This window comes from Cygnus olor, chromosome 5 (genome assembly GCF_009769625.2).
Source record: "Cygnus olor isolate bCygOlo1 chromosome 5, bCygOlo1.pri.v2, whole genome shotgun sequence".
Taxonomy (NCBI): Eukaryota; Metazoa; Chordata; class Aves; order Anseriformes; family Anatidae; genus Cygnus; species Cygnus olor.
The window spans coordinates 16,824,395-16,839,623 of record NC_049173.1 but is presented as its reverse complement, the minus strand read 5'-3'; the positions used below and the strand labels follow the sequence as shown (position 1 = coordinate 16,839,623).

At 39.7% G+C, this 15,229-nt stretch overlaps 1 protein-coding gene across 7 annotated transcripts in view; it reads left to right on the top strand.

Moving 5' to 3' along the window:
* The window catches only part of SLC24A4 (solute carrier family 24 member 4), a 93,109-nt gene that overhangs the window by 47,199 nt on the left and 30,681 nt on the right, over positions 1 to 15,229 (top strand). For all 7 annotated transcript variants that reach the window (XM_040558711.1, XM_040558710.1, XM_040558707.1 and 4 more), the window contains 3 exons: positions 10,143 to 10,219; positions 11,351 to 11,425; positions 13,473 to 13,557. In XM_040558711.1, the coding sequence (XP_040414645.1) occupies positions 10,143 to 10,219; positions 11,351 to 11,425; positions 13,473 to 13,557 (237 nt within the window). The remainder of the gene's footprint in view (positions 1 to 10,142; positions 10,220 to 11,350; positions 11,426 to 13,472; positions 13,558 to 15,229) is intronic.

The window sequence follows — 15,229 nt, the reverse complement described above, 5'->3', positions numbered from 1 at the left end:
TTGCCAGTTTGGATGGGGCTGTCACTTCTGCTGAGGATGTGGCAGGCGGGAAATAGCCTCACGTCATCGATGTATACCATAATATCCTGTGTTATTTGAGGTGTCTCTGCGGCAGGTATGAGGAGGTAGTAACACCCTATCTTAGTCACTGAAGAAAGCTCGGAAAATATAACTTTGTTGAATAGAGAAATACATTTATGGTGAATTTGCAAGTAGGAATGTTCATTAAACATCATCAATGATATTTTCTAAAGAAAGCTGTCACTTCCTCGTACTCCAGATATATCCATTCATACAAACGATTGTCTTTCGCATTCAATCTATCACTGTTAACAAGCATTTTTTATTTTTTATTTTTTTGACTTTGAAGGGCAGTTTTAATCCCCTTGTTACAGGGTATCACTGGAATAACAACACAGCCCAGAGTTAAAGCGGATGACATGCCAAATGAAACTCTTCGGATGTTTAAAGAGAAAGGAGGCTTCAGGGCTTCAGCCTTGGGCCAGATTCCCATAACTGATCCATCTTACGTGCATACTGAAGCAGCCCAGAAGAGAGGTTCTCCCAGCTATGAAATTCTGCTGTGTAAAGAAATCTGTCGAAGACAACTTCTTTGGTGGCTGTTCCTGGCACACCTGCTCAAAGAGTTGTTTTGGGATCAAGGCAGGAGGCAGTGGTCTGCTCTGACTGTCAAGCTGTTCTTTAGGCAGAGTACAACAATAAAGATAAAAGCAGCTGCAGTGTATACTCAGTGAGAAAACCAGGGAGTTACAGGCCACCTTCTGCAAAAACTTTGCTCTTTTGTGCCAAATGGAGTGTTGTTTCAAAGGGGCTTACTTGTCCGCGGTGTCTTAAAATTGTTATACTTTTTGTAATCTTTTAAGTAAGTGCCACAGTGTGCCTGGTTAATTTTCAAAGCCCTCTGGTATTGAAGCCAGACTATCATTTTCCCTGGTTTTACAGCTTACTAATAGATTTTTAGTGAAATCCTCACAGACGTTGCTGACATTGCAGACACCGCAGCCTCGCCTTGGCAGCAGACTTCTGGCTTTGTTGCACAGAGGTAGCAGACGAGGTTTGTAAATGGATAGGCTGAACAGTGCTTTCTATAACAAGAATAAATGCTTTCCATCCTTTAGTTCTGGAAGATATTTTAAAGTCTGACTAGGAAAAAAAAACAAAACCGAGACCTCTTTGAACTTGAGGTTATGTTACAAACAGCTTGTAGAAAGCAAGTGATGTTTGATCCTCCGGTCTGCTTCCAGCTGTAAGGTTTGCCTGTGAAAAACACAGGAATGATTTTTTTTTCTTTTGGGATGCCAGACCTTTTAATAACTGTCCTTTCATATGCAAATCACAGTACAGATAGTTAATCCAGTCATAAACCCTTTTCCAAAACATTTTTTCAAATGAGGTGGTGATCTTGCCAGGGATCTACCTTTCTGTGTGGATTTAAGGACACAGACAAGTGGAGTCCAGAACTCTGCATAGCCAGATGGCTCCCCCCTCAGATAAAAGAGCCTATTGGCCATAGAAACCATCAACTTTCAGGAAACAAAAAATAAGGGAAAAGTGTATGGGAGAGGGGAGGTGGAAGGTGTGAACCTCAAAGTTGAGAAGCCAGAGGGAAATCCGAAGTAGAAAATGGTTTCTGTTAATGGCTGATCTCTGTAGCTAATGAACAGAACAATCATGAGGTAGTCCCATTTAAAGCTTTTTACATTATTCCACAATGGTTATTCAAGTCCTGAATGGATTATAAACCAAATTGTTCCCCCTAAACTGGAAACTGATGTATCTGCTGAAACACCGCTAGCGCTGGACCCTGCTGCTGTGTGAACCAATTTGGCTCAGACTACTGTTAACGTAGCTGAGGCAGAATGAAGTAGTAAGTATAACAAAAAAAAAAAAAAAAAAGAAAAAAAAGGCTATAATATCTTGGCTTAAGAATGTGAAGTGTGCAATAAAAGGGGGAAATGATAGAGGTTTGGTGTTCTGGGGTGGTGTTTTGAAGAATACATGCATGCTTTGTGGAAAACCATTACTGTAGTCATAGTAGATGTTTGCTGAGTTCAGAAATTCTGTGATTAGTGACTGAGACCAACACCTTACTTTGCAGAAGCACAAGCTAGCTGTGAAACTGAGGCACATTTAAGGCATGACGCTACACTGAACTCAAATCCTTTAATGTAAGGTGTCAGACTATGCCAAAACCGGGTGTGGGTAAGTTCCCCTTTGTTCTGCACTGATTTGGAAATGTTCACGTCCTCGTTCTTAGTCAATTTGAGTGGACTTCACAGTTTGGCAGTTGCACGGAGATTGTGAACCATGGTAGGTGTGTTCCAGGAAGGTTCCAGCTGTCTTCTCTGGGACTGCTGCTTTGCAGTAATAAGGTTGAGATGCAGCTGTGTGAAGGCAACAGGTCAAAGCTACCCGTAAGAGAAAATAATGTGAGATAACTAGCTGTTCCCAGAAAGAAAGGGAAACTAATCTTGAAGCAAATGATCTCTAGCTCTTTAAAGGCAGCTTCTAGAGGGCACATTGCTTGGAAGCCAGGGGAAAAATAATGGTGATCACAGACCTTGGGGTCCTTTTTGAATTACCTTGAGGACATTAGAAACATTAACACAAGACTCAGTGTACATGAAATGATGCACTCTGATGTGCTGATGCATCCTTGTGTTACAGTACTTGTGCATCCGTGTGTCATCCCTGACTCCCGTGTGTCATCACTGTCTCCCCAGCAATTTTTTTTTGTTGGCAGATAATTGTTAATGTATTTTTTTTTTGTTCCTTTGACGTTGCCTTAATGAGTGCAAATGCTTTTCTCTTTTATAAAAGAGAAAAGAAATTAAATACAAGTCCAGGGTTTGGCGAGGTATTAATGTTATTTTTTATTATAGCTAATCCATTCCTGTGCTGAAATTTTCCTAGTTTCATACTGATGGAAGGAGAGCTTTGAAGGATATTTCATTAATGCACCATCCTATTACAATACATACATTAAGTGGATTTAATAGTTTAGAGTTGAGTCGGTTATTTGCCTCATAAGCTGCCACTTACCATCCCACAGATAATCCTATTTGGCAGCTCTCTTTTAGTTGACCAAGGCAAATTGAATTACTATACTACAAAGATAAAAATTTGCTCATAATTTCTACTGTTTGCGAGGTGAGGGCTACGGAGGAGGATTCTGACTGTGCCTCCTGCCATCTGGTACTTTGCCTGGAAATAGAAAGCTTGGTCTTTGGCTTCGCACAGCATTACACTGATTATGCACAAATGTCTCTCACAAAAGTTAGGAGGTGTTTCATCTCATTTTGCAGCCCTTTGCTCATAGGCTTTGTTGCTGTTCAGGTGGTATCATCTGGGAAAACAGTTTGCTAGAGTTATCTCTAAAGGAGTTTCCTTGCAGATTTTTTTCAAGCAAATGAGTGCATTTCTTTGAGTTTCCCTTCCTGAATTGCTTTAACTCTGGTGCCTAGATTAGTATCCAGCAGAATCTGAGCTGATATGAGGGAAAATCCACATGCCATCCTGCTACAGAAAACTGGAAACAGCGGTTAATGTGAGTGGGAGCTTAAAGCTCAGTAATTCTGATTTTTTTCTGGATGGCACCCGGGATTATTAGTGAATTGTGGTAGGTTTTGGTTTGGTTTTGGTTTTGGTCATTTTAAGATTTTTATGTTACCAGCTTTCAAGTATAAAAGGACTTGCTGAGTATGCTGTTTTCTCCACTGGCACTTCAGAGCTAGCAACATGTTAGCTAGTGGAGTTAGAAAGGGTTGTTTTAAAATTTGAGTTGTATGTAATGTTTTTCATCAATTTAGTTTTCAAGTAATTCTGAAAAAAAGAGTTTTCATGTACTGTGGCACGTTTATGATTTTCTAATGACTATTAAAATTTCCTGTACCATTTTAGGGAAGTAGTATTAAAAAGGAAGACTTTATATGACACATTTTATACATAAGTACACTAATTTCAGTGTGATATTATGATCTTCAGGTTGACTCTGTTTCAACTGTTAACTCTAATGCATAAACAAAACAAGTCAGCACTTTCCTACGAACAAAAATGTCCCTGCTCTTTTCTAAATGACACAGTTGCTGTCAGCACAGTGAAAATGCACAGATTCTACGGCAGCCTTATCCCGTTCATAGCAGCTCAGCTCACACAGGACCCCTGCATTTCAGGGGTGATTTTCTGGCTTTCACTCAAATCTCCAGCAGATTATGTTAGTACAGAGTTACAAATCAGTGTAAGTTGCAGTACCGAGGTGGCTGTCACATGTTCACCTCTTGGTGCACAAACTGCTGGCATGTTGGCACCAGCTAACGATGCATCACTTGCACGAGAGGTACCCACAGAAGCTCTTATCTGCACACAGTGAGGAGTTGGTGTGCCGTAACTGAGGCACAAATCCACGTGCTGGAGTGCAACACCAGGCCTTAGGAAGATGAGGCTCTGCAGTGTTAAAAGGGAATTGCACATAAATAGAAATGCACTAAGTGTGGAGTTGGCTAAAGCTGCTTGCAGTGCTTACACAAATAGCACAAAATTGGAATAGTCAAGCTGGCTTGTGAATGCGATTATAAAGAGAATTAAAGTGGAAGTGTTTCATTCTGCCTTCCATCCATCTTTCCTCCCTCATACCTGCGCCCTGGGAGAGTCCGATGGTGGACACCCCGGGAGGCAGGGGTAGGTAGCACAGCCCCTAAATTTGACGTGTCCTGAAGCGTGCCCCCAGAGCGTGTGCACCAAGATGCAGGCATTAAAAGCAGAAGTGAATTTCTGTGTATGTCATTTGCCTAACCCCCTTCCTTGCAGAGGCAGAGTGGAGCCGGCTGCATGCGTATTTTCAAAGAGCTGCAGCTCCCTTCTCCCTGTGAGGAGAAATTAAGGGGGTGTAACAGGCTTGAATGCTTAGCAGGTATTAAGAGCCAGCATGTTCCTTGCCTCTGCGAGTAAATCGAGAGCTGATAAGGTGAAGAAATCACGTGTCGAGGCAGGTTATAAAACCACCGCTCCACGTGGTTGCTGAGATGTTCTGTCGGGCTTAGGAGATTTTGAAATTTGACTTTGCTGGCAGGCTGCCTCGCGCAGCATGGGCAGGGCATGCGGGAGCAAGGCGCCGGTGGCCCCAGCAGGGACCTGCTAACAGCCTGAGCACGCGCAGGTGTCCCTGGCGTGCCCGGGTCATCCCTGGCTGCTGCATGCCACATCTGCACCCCAGAGGCATGCAGGCAGCTCACGCCCTGCAGCTGCTGCTCTGTTCGGTTCTGGGCGTGCTGTTCGCATGCCTTGGGTTAGCTTTTTAGCCACAGGCAGCTCAGCCAGAGCTTTATAGCAAAGGTGAGTCATTCTTGCTGTCGGGGCATAATCAGGGATTTTTTTAATGTTTCATCACTCAGAGAAAAAGGTGGCGGTGTCACCACCTCACACTGCTGGCTGGGTAAGCTTCCTTTGTTTCCCCACGTGTGTGGGGAGAGGGAACAAGGTGCAGACTGATCCCAGTTCCAAGATAGACTTGGCTTTCTTGGCGCCCTCCTTTCCCCCTCAATAAATCTGGGCTTGATAAGATGAGCTGCAGGAGTCATGGGTTTGCAGCAGTACCAGCAGGATAAATATTTCTGTATTTCTAGCTGATTTGAAGATGATTGGTGTATGTTCTCCTCCTTTTTTTGGCAAAGGTTAGCCCCATTAGATGTACCGCTCTTCATTTCAGCTCCTCATCCCATCTGTTCTGTCTCTTTTCAGTGGAAGCCGAGGAGATGCAGCTCCCACTCGGGCTGCCAGATAGCTCCGTCTCCCATAAACGAGAAAATATCTCGGCGTGCAGTGGAGCGGTGCCCTCCTGCACAGACACGTCGGGTCGCACCGTGTGGGCAGACTGGGCTCTCTCAAGCTGTGACAGTGGCACGTCCCCGGGGCCGGCCTGTGCGGATGAGAGAGCACCGCTGTCCCTCGGATCAGGGGTGAGGATCCCCAGCACTAAGCTAGGAACCAGGGGAACCCAAACGGCCTTTGCCTGAGCAACCAGGTTATCAGAGCAGTAGGTAGGAAAAATAAATCTGTGTTTAAAATCCTAAAAGTACGATACAGTCAGTAAATAAAGGAAAATGCATGTAGGTAAGGGATACAGAGTTTAGAGATTACCATCGTACAAAATTTACAATTATCTGGACAATAAAACCAGAAAGAAAGCAAATGCTCATGCTGAAAAACTCCAGAGTTTACCTTGGAACTCACTGGCAGGTGGCCTTTTCATTAGGGAGGAAATCTTATTGACCGAAGTCCAGAATCTTGCTTCATTTCCCTGACTTCCAAAGATTTTGCAGTGTCTGTGTATGGGCACCATTGTATAACATCAGTTCTGTTTAGAGAGGAGCATTGACTTTGAGAAAAGCTGTCTTTGGGCTAGTTCATGTAAAAGTACCTCTTTGAGGCAAAGACATACTTATTCCAAGTAGTTATTTATTAGAAATACAACAGCACCTTACTGTATATGAAGCTAGTTGGTTTGCAGTGCAGCTGGTTTGCTTTTGCTCGGCGATCAGAAGCCTGGGCTCATTCCTCTCTTCTGGTTCTTGCTTCTGGCGTCTGCTGGTCTGCTGATTTCCTGCTCAGCACTAACTTTGAATAAGTAAAGTTGCATTGGAAAGATACTGTTACTGATTTGTGTTCATCTTGATATACTGATTATACTTATTCAACCATTTTAATGTTACGTGAAATGCTCGCCAGCCAACTGAAGGAGTTTGCCAGGTAGGCAATAGCTCCCCTGATGGCAGATCTGTTTCGCCAGATCATGAGGCAGGGGCATATTGCCTCTGGGTAAATGGTGGCAGTAAGGGAAACGGTGCTTCTGGCACCAGCACTCGTGATGGTGGGTGCAAGCCTTCACATTATCCGAAAAGATGCACCCCGTGTTACAGTGTTATGTTAGTATTGCTAGACACTCAGGCCTGGGCTCTGGGCTCTGCTTTTCGGGAGGGGGGGGGGAACTGTCTTTTTTTGTGTGTGTGTGTGTGGATGCCCCATCCCTGGAGGTGCTCAAGGCCAGGCTGGATGGGGCTTTGGGCAACCTGCTCTGGTGGGAGGTGTCCCTGCCCATGGCAGGGGGGTTGGGACTGGATGGTCTGCAAGGTCCCTTCCCACCCAAGCTATTCTGTGATTATGACTGACAATTTTCTCCCAAAGAAGATGACTCCTTAATGCTTTTTTAGTTAATTATAATTTTAGTTAACGTGAATTATTAATAGCTGGATATTTATTTAAAACCACATGCTTTGGGCACTGATTAATTTTCCCCATACTTTATTTCATGTGGTGGGGAATAACTCCTCTGAGAAATTTTGCTTTTGGCAGCTAATGTAGTTGACAGGAAGTTCTTAAATTTGATGATATTCCAATATTACCCCAAAAGGATATTCCTCCCTGGTTGCCACGTGGGGGGAGTGATATTACTGAATTTTGCTATATTGCATGTAACTATAATTGTACAGTATATATTTAGAGTACTGTGTATATATTTAGTAAAATTGTAATAAGTGATATAGAATAGTAATATGTTGCTGTATATTGCTGTAGGGAACCTGCTGGGCTGTTACATGTATATAAGTTCTTTTGGCATCTTTAAATGTTTATCTGTAGATAGAAGCATTGCAGATTCCTGCATCTTGACCAACAGATTGTGGATTGCCCTGCACTGCCTTCCAGTAACAGTAAGGACGTCCACTCTAAATGCAGTGTCTCAAAACTACAATGCAACCAGTTTTCTCCCACTTAACTTTATATTTCTGCTATCATTTCTCTTGTTTTAGGGTAAGTCATGAAAAACCTACATGAAAGGGAGATGGTTTATTCACATATTTTTATTTTAGAAATACTTGAGTTTGTTTGGATTGGTGGGCAAATGTCTTTTCTTTGTGGTGTGGCTTGAATTTGTGGAGCAATTCTGTTTTGTGAGGCCACAAATCTCTTTAGAGTGCAGATAACAGGCCATGGTGACTGGAGATCTGTAGCAATACAGACCCACTTTCTTGGAACTGCTGCTAAATACTGATGTGCTGATTATCTTTAGGAGTGGAAATACTCTGTGTACTCTTGAATGGCATTGTGTTATTCAAGGAGTGACTGAGTATTCTTGTACTATTGTGCTGATGCATTTGTGTGTTTATATCCACTGTTCCTTTCATTTTTCCTGATTACAGAAGGAGGACCAAGAATAGAAGATTGACCTATGATTTGGAGTATCAAAAGTATTTAAACAAAATTTATTATAAAGTTATACATTTTTTTTCTCCTGAGATTTAAAAGAAAAGCTGCACCTTTATCTTGGGAAAGCTCTGGTCATCCTATTAAGTGTTGATATTAGTTCCAGTCGGAATACAATAGTAAGAGCAGGTCTTATTGAAAAGCCTATTGAAAATCAGTAAAGGAATTGTAGTTAGTCATCATTGTGGAGCTTTTATTTTATGCTAAATACTTTACAGACTGTTAGTAGTTTTAAACAAACTGTAGTGGTTTTCAAATGGTAGGTTGGAGGATTTAGAGAGGTTTTGTAAAATGGTAAATATGACTTTTGGATGGAAGGTGACATTTATGTATATAAGAACTTAAACACTGTCTGCTGCCAAAATATTCATTCAAAAATAATACATTTGTGGTAGTGGACACTAAGCAAAACCAGATTAAAAATTTACCTTGGCATGCAGGCACTGTTCAAGTCTTTGTCAAGCCAGACGCATGCAACATGTACAGATGAGAAGGGCCATTTCGATATTTATATAAAGCTCAAAGACTGAGGAAGTATGAAGTAATTCAGGCCTGAAACTAGAGGATCTTCTCACTGCAGCTAAGAAATACAAGTGTGTTTGGTGATTACAAGTAACTCAAATTTAAGACACTCAGAAAGGTTTAGCCTTCAAAGGGTCACAGTGCAACATTTCCTGCAAATTCAACTGTTTTATAGTTCTTGAAATTTGGTATCTAAATGCATCACCCAAAATTTTTTTTAATTTTTTTTTTATGTTCATGGTTACTGTTTGCAAGATTATATCAAGCAATTGAGAAAATAAGCCAACTGAAACTGAAAATGGATGCACATAAGTAATATATTGTACTTTTCTCAAGCTTATTTTTAAGCTCACAGACTTGAGTACAGGGAAGATGTATTGCTTCTGTTTCCTTCCCCAAGTTTCAGCATGTTATGCTAAGTTCTTAAGAACCTTCTGAAGCTCACCTTGTTGTCAGTCTCTGCAATACAGCTCTTTGCTGAAAGTAACACCTAGTTCTGAATAATAATTTAATGACTTCAGTGCATTTTGATTTCAGTGGCTGAAATAATTTTCACCCTTAAACATCCCAGACTCCTGTCTGAGGCACTACAGATCTCTATTCCTGTCTGTCTTGTCATCCTGGAAGTTTTTATCTCATATCTTTCTTCAGCTCTTTGATTTATTTGTTGTCTTTGTCTCCAACATCTGGAATCCATTTTTCATTCTGTCGCCTCTGTGTATAACACAAATTCTTTAACTGAGCTCTACAGATCTTCACTGTCACCCAGAATCAATCCCCAGTCGTGTCTTTACACAATCCTATGGTCCACCTACCATTTCTGTTTCATCCCTTCCTTTGCCAGATATAGATACTAGACCTTATGAGAAAATGCTTGGAATCACTTTTAATCTTTGTGAAACAGTTTGTTGTTTGAACTGTGGAGCTGCATAAAGGTTTGTATTAAGAAGCTGATGGAGAGTTACAATCATTGCACAATATTTCAGGGCAAGGCACACTTAAAGCCAGGAATGTTATTTCTGGATGGGTTTTTGCGCCTGTGGCAATCACTTTGGAAGTATATTAAGAGGAGACACAGAGGAGTTAATAGTAAAAACAAGGCAAAGAATGTGAAACTTAGTACACGGGAGGTTAGTTTAAGTGGTTGGAATGATAGTACTCAGTGACACCTAAGTATCAGTTCTCTGTTTCTAATAGAGAGCAGAAAAGAGATTCTGAGGTGCCAGGCTGTAATGTACTAAACTGGAAGATACGTTTATGTTTGGTCATATATTTCTACAGATGTTATTCTTCAGTCTTATAGTCATTTATAATGCTGTAAAATATATATGTTTCTGTTTCAGCCATTAATGAATTTCCTGAAGATGTATTTACAAATAGAGAACGCCAGCAAGGAGGGGTTCTGCTTCACATCATTGCTGTAAGTTTTCCTCTACTGTGCTTAATTTTTATTTTCCTTGTATTTTTTATTTTTTAAGATGTCAGTCATCTTAGTGCCCTCACTGAACAGACATCTGTATTAAGCAACCTAATAATTTGATTTCATTCTTCTGGTATGTCTACATGGTACAAATGCTCAAAAGGAAGTATTTATTTAAGAAAATGATGCGGGTCTGAATTTTCAGTGCCTGCGCATTCATCCTCTTTGGAGATAAAATCCTGGGCCCATGGATCACAGAGGGATTTCTTCCACTGACTTGTATGTGTTTGCATTTCATCTTATGTAAAGAGAGTTTTGGATTCCTTTGTTGATGACGTCATCCATGATGTGGAAGATTCTTGATTCTTCTTCTTTTCTATTGTGCCTCTATGCAAAAGATGCAATTGTAATATAAACAAAAACAAAAAAACAAACAAACAAAATCAAACAAACAAAAAAAAAACCCACCAAACTGAAGAATATAGAAGAAGTCATGTGGAGATTTATATTTTATTACAGAAAAAGCAAAACAATTAAGGCCTGCAGGCTCCAGCTTTCCTTTCCAGGCTCAGGAAAAAAGGAGGTGTTTTTGATGGAGGACAGCAGGATTAGGCCTACTATGCAAACAAGAAACATAAATCCATGTAAGACAGTGGGAGAATCATGTGCATGCATGAAATCAGGGTCATTACTGAGAGGTGTGGTGCAACGAGCCATGGTCACTTACTTCCAGGTGTGATTATTTATTTTGTGTTGCTAATCAACAAGGTGTTGCTTTCTCTTCAATTACGTGGTCCAATAATCAATTGAAAATATTAGCAAGGAGTATGTAACTTGGTAAAGCACTGACTGGTACTTTGCTGTCTATGAATTCTCTTGAGGCACCCTGTTCTTTCAAACTGTGGTATTTCATATTCTAGAGTCTGGCAACCATTCTTGTCCTACACTTAACTGTAGATACAAGAATCTGCTTTTATGCTGTAAATTGATCAGCAGAGATATTTTTATTTGGAATGGGATAGAAAGCGAAGCTATATATTCTTTCTAGTCTGAATAAATATAGCATTGCCTTTTTCTTCTTTTTATGTAGAGGGAGTATCTGAAATATTTCCTGAATTTATTTTCTTACAGGCTCTGTACATGTTCTATGCTTTGGCTATAGTATGTGATGACTTCTTTGTTCCATCCTTAGAGAAAATTTGTGAGGTATGTTAAAGAACTTTATTCCTCTTTTGAAAATTTACTTAGAGAACATCAGAGAACTGAACATCTTTTGCCCTCATTGTTTGGAGTTCCTTCCTGTGAATTTTTTGGCCTCAGTGCTTTGCAAATGATTTGGGCTTTCCAACAAAAATCTAACTTGTGGTCTGGGCACACTGGTCCCCCTGGCCATGTTCAAAGAGAGAAATTGAAAGACTTAAGGTGATCAGCCCACAAAATCCATCCTTAAATACCTGAAGCATGTAGATAGGATGGATATGACGTATGGATGAATTGAGTTTATTACTGTACTCCTAGTTTTGAAATTTACTTGTGAAAAAAATCATGCATAGACAAATTAATGTGTTGGCTGTGCAATTTTAATTGCACATCTGCCACTGTATCAGCATGGGAAAGGTGCTTATATGTCCTAGGATGAAGTGGAGAAAAGTGAGAAAGGATAGAAAGCATGAGAAATGCATATCTTGGTTTGATATAGAATGGGAATACAAATTTTTATGTCCAAAAATTTAGTAAATTCCTTTACATAATTGTTGAGAAGATTTAAAATCACATGTAGGTTTCTAATTAAGGGATATGATCAGAGAGGGTAGAATTTGTACTTGGCAAGAAAATGTTATGTTAAGTAAGGCTTTGGTGAACTACTACAAAATGCATACAAAATACGAGACCAGATTTTGTTTCCATTTTGATGGCTAAGTGGAAGACTCATCTCCTTCACTTTTAAACGAGTGCATATGACCATTTTCTGAAAAACTCCTGTAGCTAGTAAAAGTCATCTATTTTCCTATGGATATATGCACTGAATTCCAATTAATGTTATGTAGAGCCATGTACTTTTACTTATCAGTAGAGGGACAGATGATGGAAGATTAAGGGAGGCAACAAGTACCAGCAAAGTATTCAATAAGGATCTTTCCCTTTTCAGATGTTCTTGTCTTCAGCATGTGCCTTATACACTATATTTAAGTTGTACCAGTTGAATTGTACCAATTAAGTTGTAATTGATCTTTCTTAAAAATCTTTGCCTCTTGTCTCATATTCTGCTGAATATTGAGACTGCTAAGAAGAATGCAAATAGTTAGCATACTTATGTTTGAGCTCCTTCAGCAATATGACTGGTTAAAGATCACATGATAGAGTAGGAGCTTCTGTTTCTGTTTTTTCAGGTTCTGTAGGATGCCATTTTTATCTGCTTAAAATGTTGCATACTGACTGAGAAATCCACGATTTCTGTACTTGTACTTATGTCACTAACCACTTCTCTGTCCTCGGAAGAGAGATGAGGTACTAACGATGAGTCTAGAGACTCTCAAAACAAAAAGCTTCTCCATGAAATTTTCTTTATAGTTCAAGGGAAAGATCCTCATTATGAAATTGATGCAGCTCACTTGTGGAGTTAAATGTTTCTACTGGTCTTAGAAGTCTGAAGGATCTATATCCTATTAGACCTTAAGAGACACTGTCATAAAAATAACTACCGTGCGCAGGCCTCTCTATGTCTAATTGGACTAATTTTGTGTGTGTCAGTGGACTCACTTTTGATTAACACAGTCGTAAGTGAAGACAGAATTAGGCCTGCTGTTAATAAGATTCATTCACAGAGATTATATTTTTCTCTTGTCAATTTTGAAGTTATAGAGACCCGAGGAATTGGCCTTAACTCTTGAATGATTGTGTTTAAAGTACCAGAAGTGAATTCATGAATGCAATTTGAGTTTACAATCTTTTTGAGTCTGCAGAAATGCTTTTCTCTAATCAGCTACATCTAAGCCACAATCAGCTAATCAGTTATTTATAAGTAGGTAGTATCATCTGACACCTCTCTAGCTTAGGGTAAAAGCATTTTACTTGTCCAAAGTATATTTGCCTTCCCAAGAGGCGGTGTCTGTTTCTGTATCACAGTGACTGTTCATTCCTTAATAGCACTGTGAAATAGCACCAGAAATGACAGGCTTCTATCTTTGCAGCTACAGAACTGTGCAATACAATCAAAGAACCAATACTGACATAACCAAAACTTATCTTCCAGAAACTACATTTGAGTGAAGATGTTGCTGGGGCTACATTCATGGCTGCAGGGAGCTCCACACCAGAACTGTTTGCATCTGTTATAGGTATGGAGCCCACACACTAGTTTTCATGAGATCTGTTAAAAAATCAGCAGCAGATCAAGCAAAAGTATCCAAAAGTAATACTATTCTTCTGTCAATTTATAATCAGCAATTGCAGCTGTCAGCTAGTCTGTGGTTCATGGTATAATTAACTACTCAAAATATCTCATGAAACTGTGAATCTCCTCTCAAAACACAGGGAGGAACGGCTGATTCTGAGCATAGGAAGTAAAAGAAGAGATTTATTGCAGTCCCCTGAGAGAGAATTTGAGGTATTTGATGCCTCTTTTGCTTCTTTCTTCACAAATAAAGGGAATTAATTTTAGTAAGGAAGTAGGAGAACAAAGAACAGTGGAAAAGAACAAATTAATGTACAGATAAGTCAGATCTGTTAAGTCAGAAGGACATGATGTTCTGTGTACATTACTTACAGATTTTTTCAAGTAATCTCTGTACTATTAAGGATTATTTTTATAGAAAGGAGGTCTAGATGGCAAAAACAGTACCTATTAAGAGAAAGAAGGACATTGGATTACACTGGTAGGGAAGGACGAAAGCAGCAAATATGATACATCTGTTTTTAGTAAAGCTTTAGTATTCTTTCTGCTACTGTAGTGACTGACATTCTTACACGCTTTAGGGGAATACAGTCTAAAGGAGTGCACTATATCATGTCTAAATTATTAAAAAGCAGTTTTCAAATATTAGTAATTAAAAGCTAGATTTAAAGCTGGAGATGGATCTCAAGACATACTAAAAAATGTCATGAATAACTTATTTTTATGAATAACTGGAGTGAAGTGATGGGAACTAGATGGAAGGCAAAAACAGGACGAAGAAAGATCTTCATCAATTTGAAATCAACAAGATGAAGTTTAATATCAGCAAATGAGAAGCATAAAAAAAAAGGGAAGTGAATATATATGTAAGGGGAATAATAACTGCTTGGAGAGCTATAGATCTAACAGCGCCTTGATGTATTGCAAAAGAAGCAGGAGTTGAGGAATAGCTGATAGTGGGACGTTGCAAATAACAACTGATTATAAGTTGGGCCCATTTATAAAGCCTAAGCGTTATAAATTATCCTGCTTTGCTCAGTTCTGCTAGACAGCATTTGGGATATTGCATCCAGTCTTGTTACTGTGCTTCAAGAGAGTTGCAGACAAATCAGAAAAAGTGCAGAGATGAGGAAAAATTGTAAGATGTTCAAAAACTATATCTTAAAGTAAATCTTGAAAAAAAGGTGAGTGTAAGTCTTGAAGTCTCTCTTCAGTGAAAGATTTAAAGTACAAGTAAGACACAGCTTTCTAGTGCATTCAAGTTTTGTCCTGTCACAGTGCTGAAGATTACGTTAGGTAATCCATGGAGATCTCTTCCAGCCCTTAATTTTTGTCATTCTGATACAATTATGTTACCAATAGGTATTTGAGGGATTGGTGGGTTCAGTACTAAAGGAAGTGTGAACATTGGTACTAGAACATGTTAAATTTGAATCCTCATTGCCTGTTGGAGTCAGAAGGCGCACATTACTACACACAAGATAGCTACCTGCTTTTTTAGGGAAGAATCTATTATTACCATGAGACATTCCAAGAAGATGCTAAATATTGCATGCCTGAGAGAAAGGTTTCTGTGCTTTGTTATACTGTGTGAAATGAATTTCATGCTCCTGATG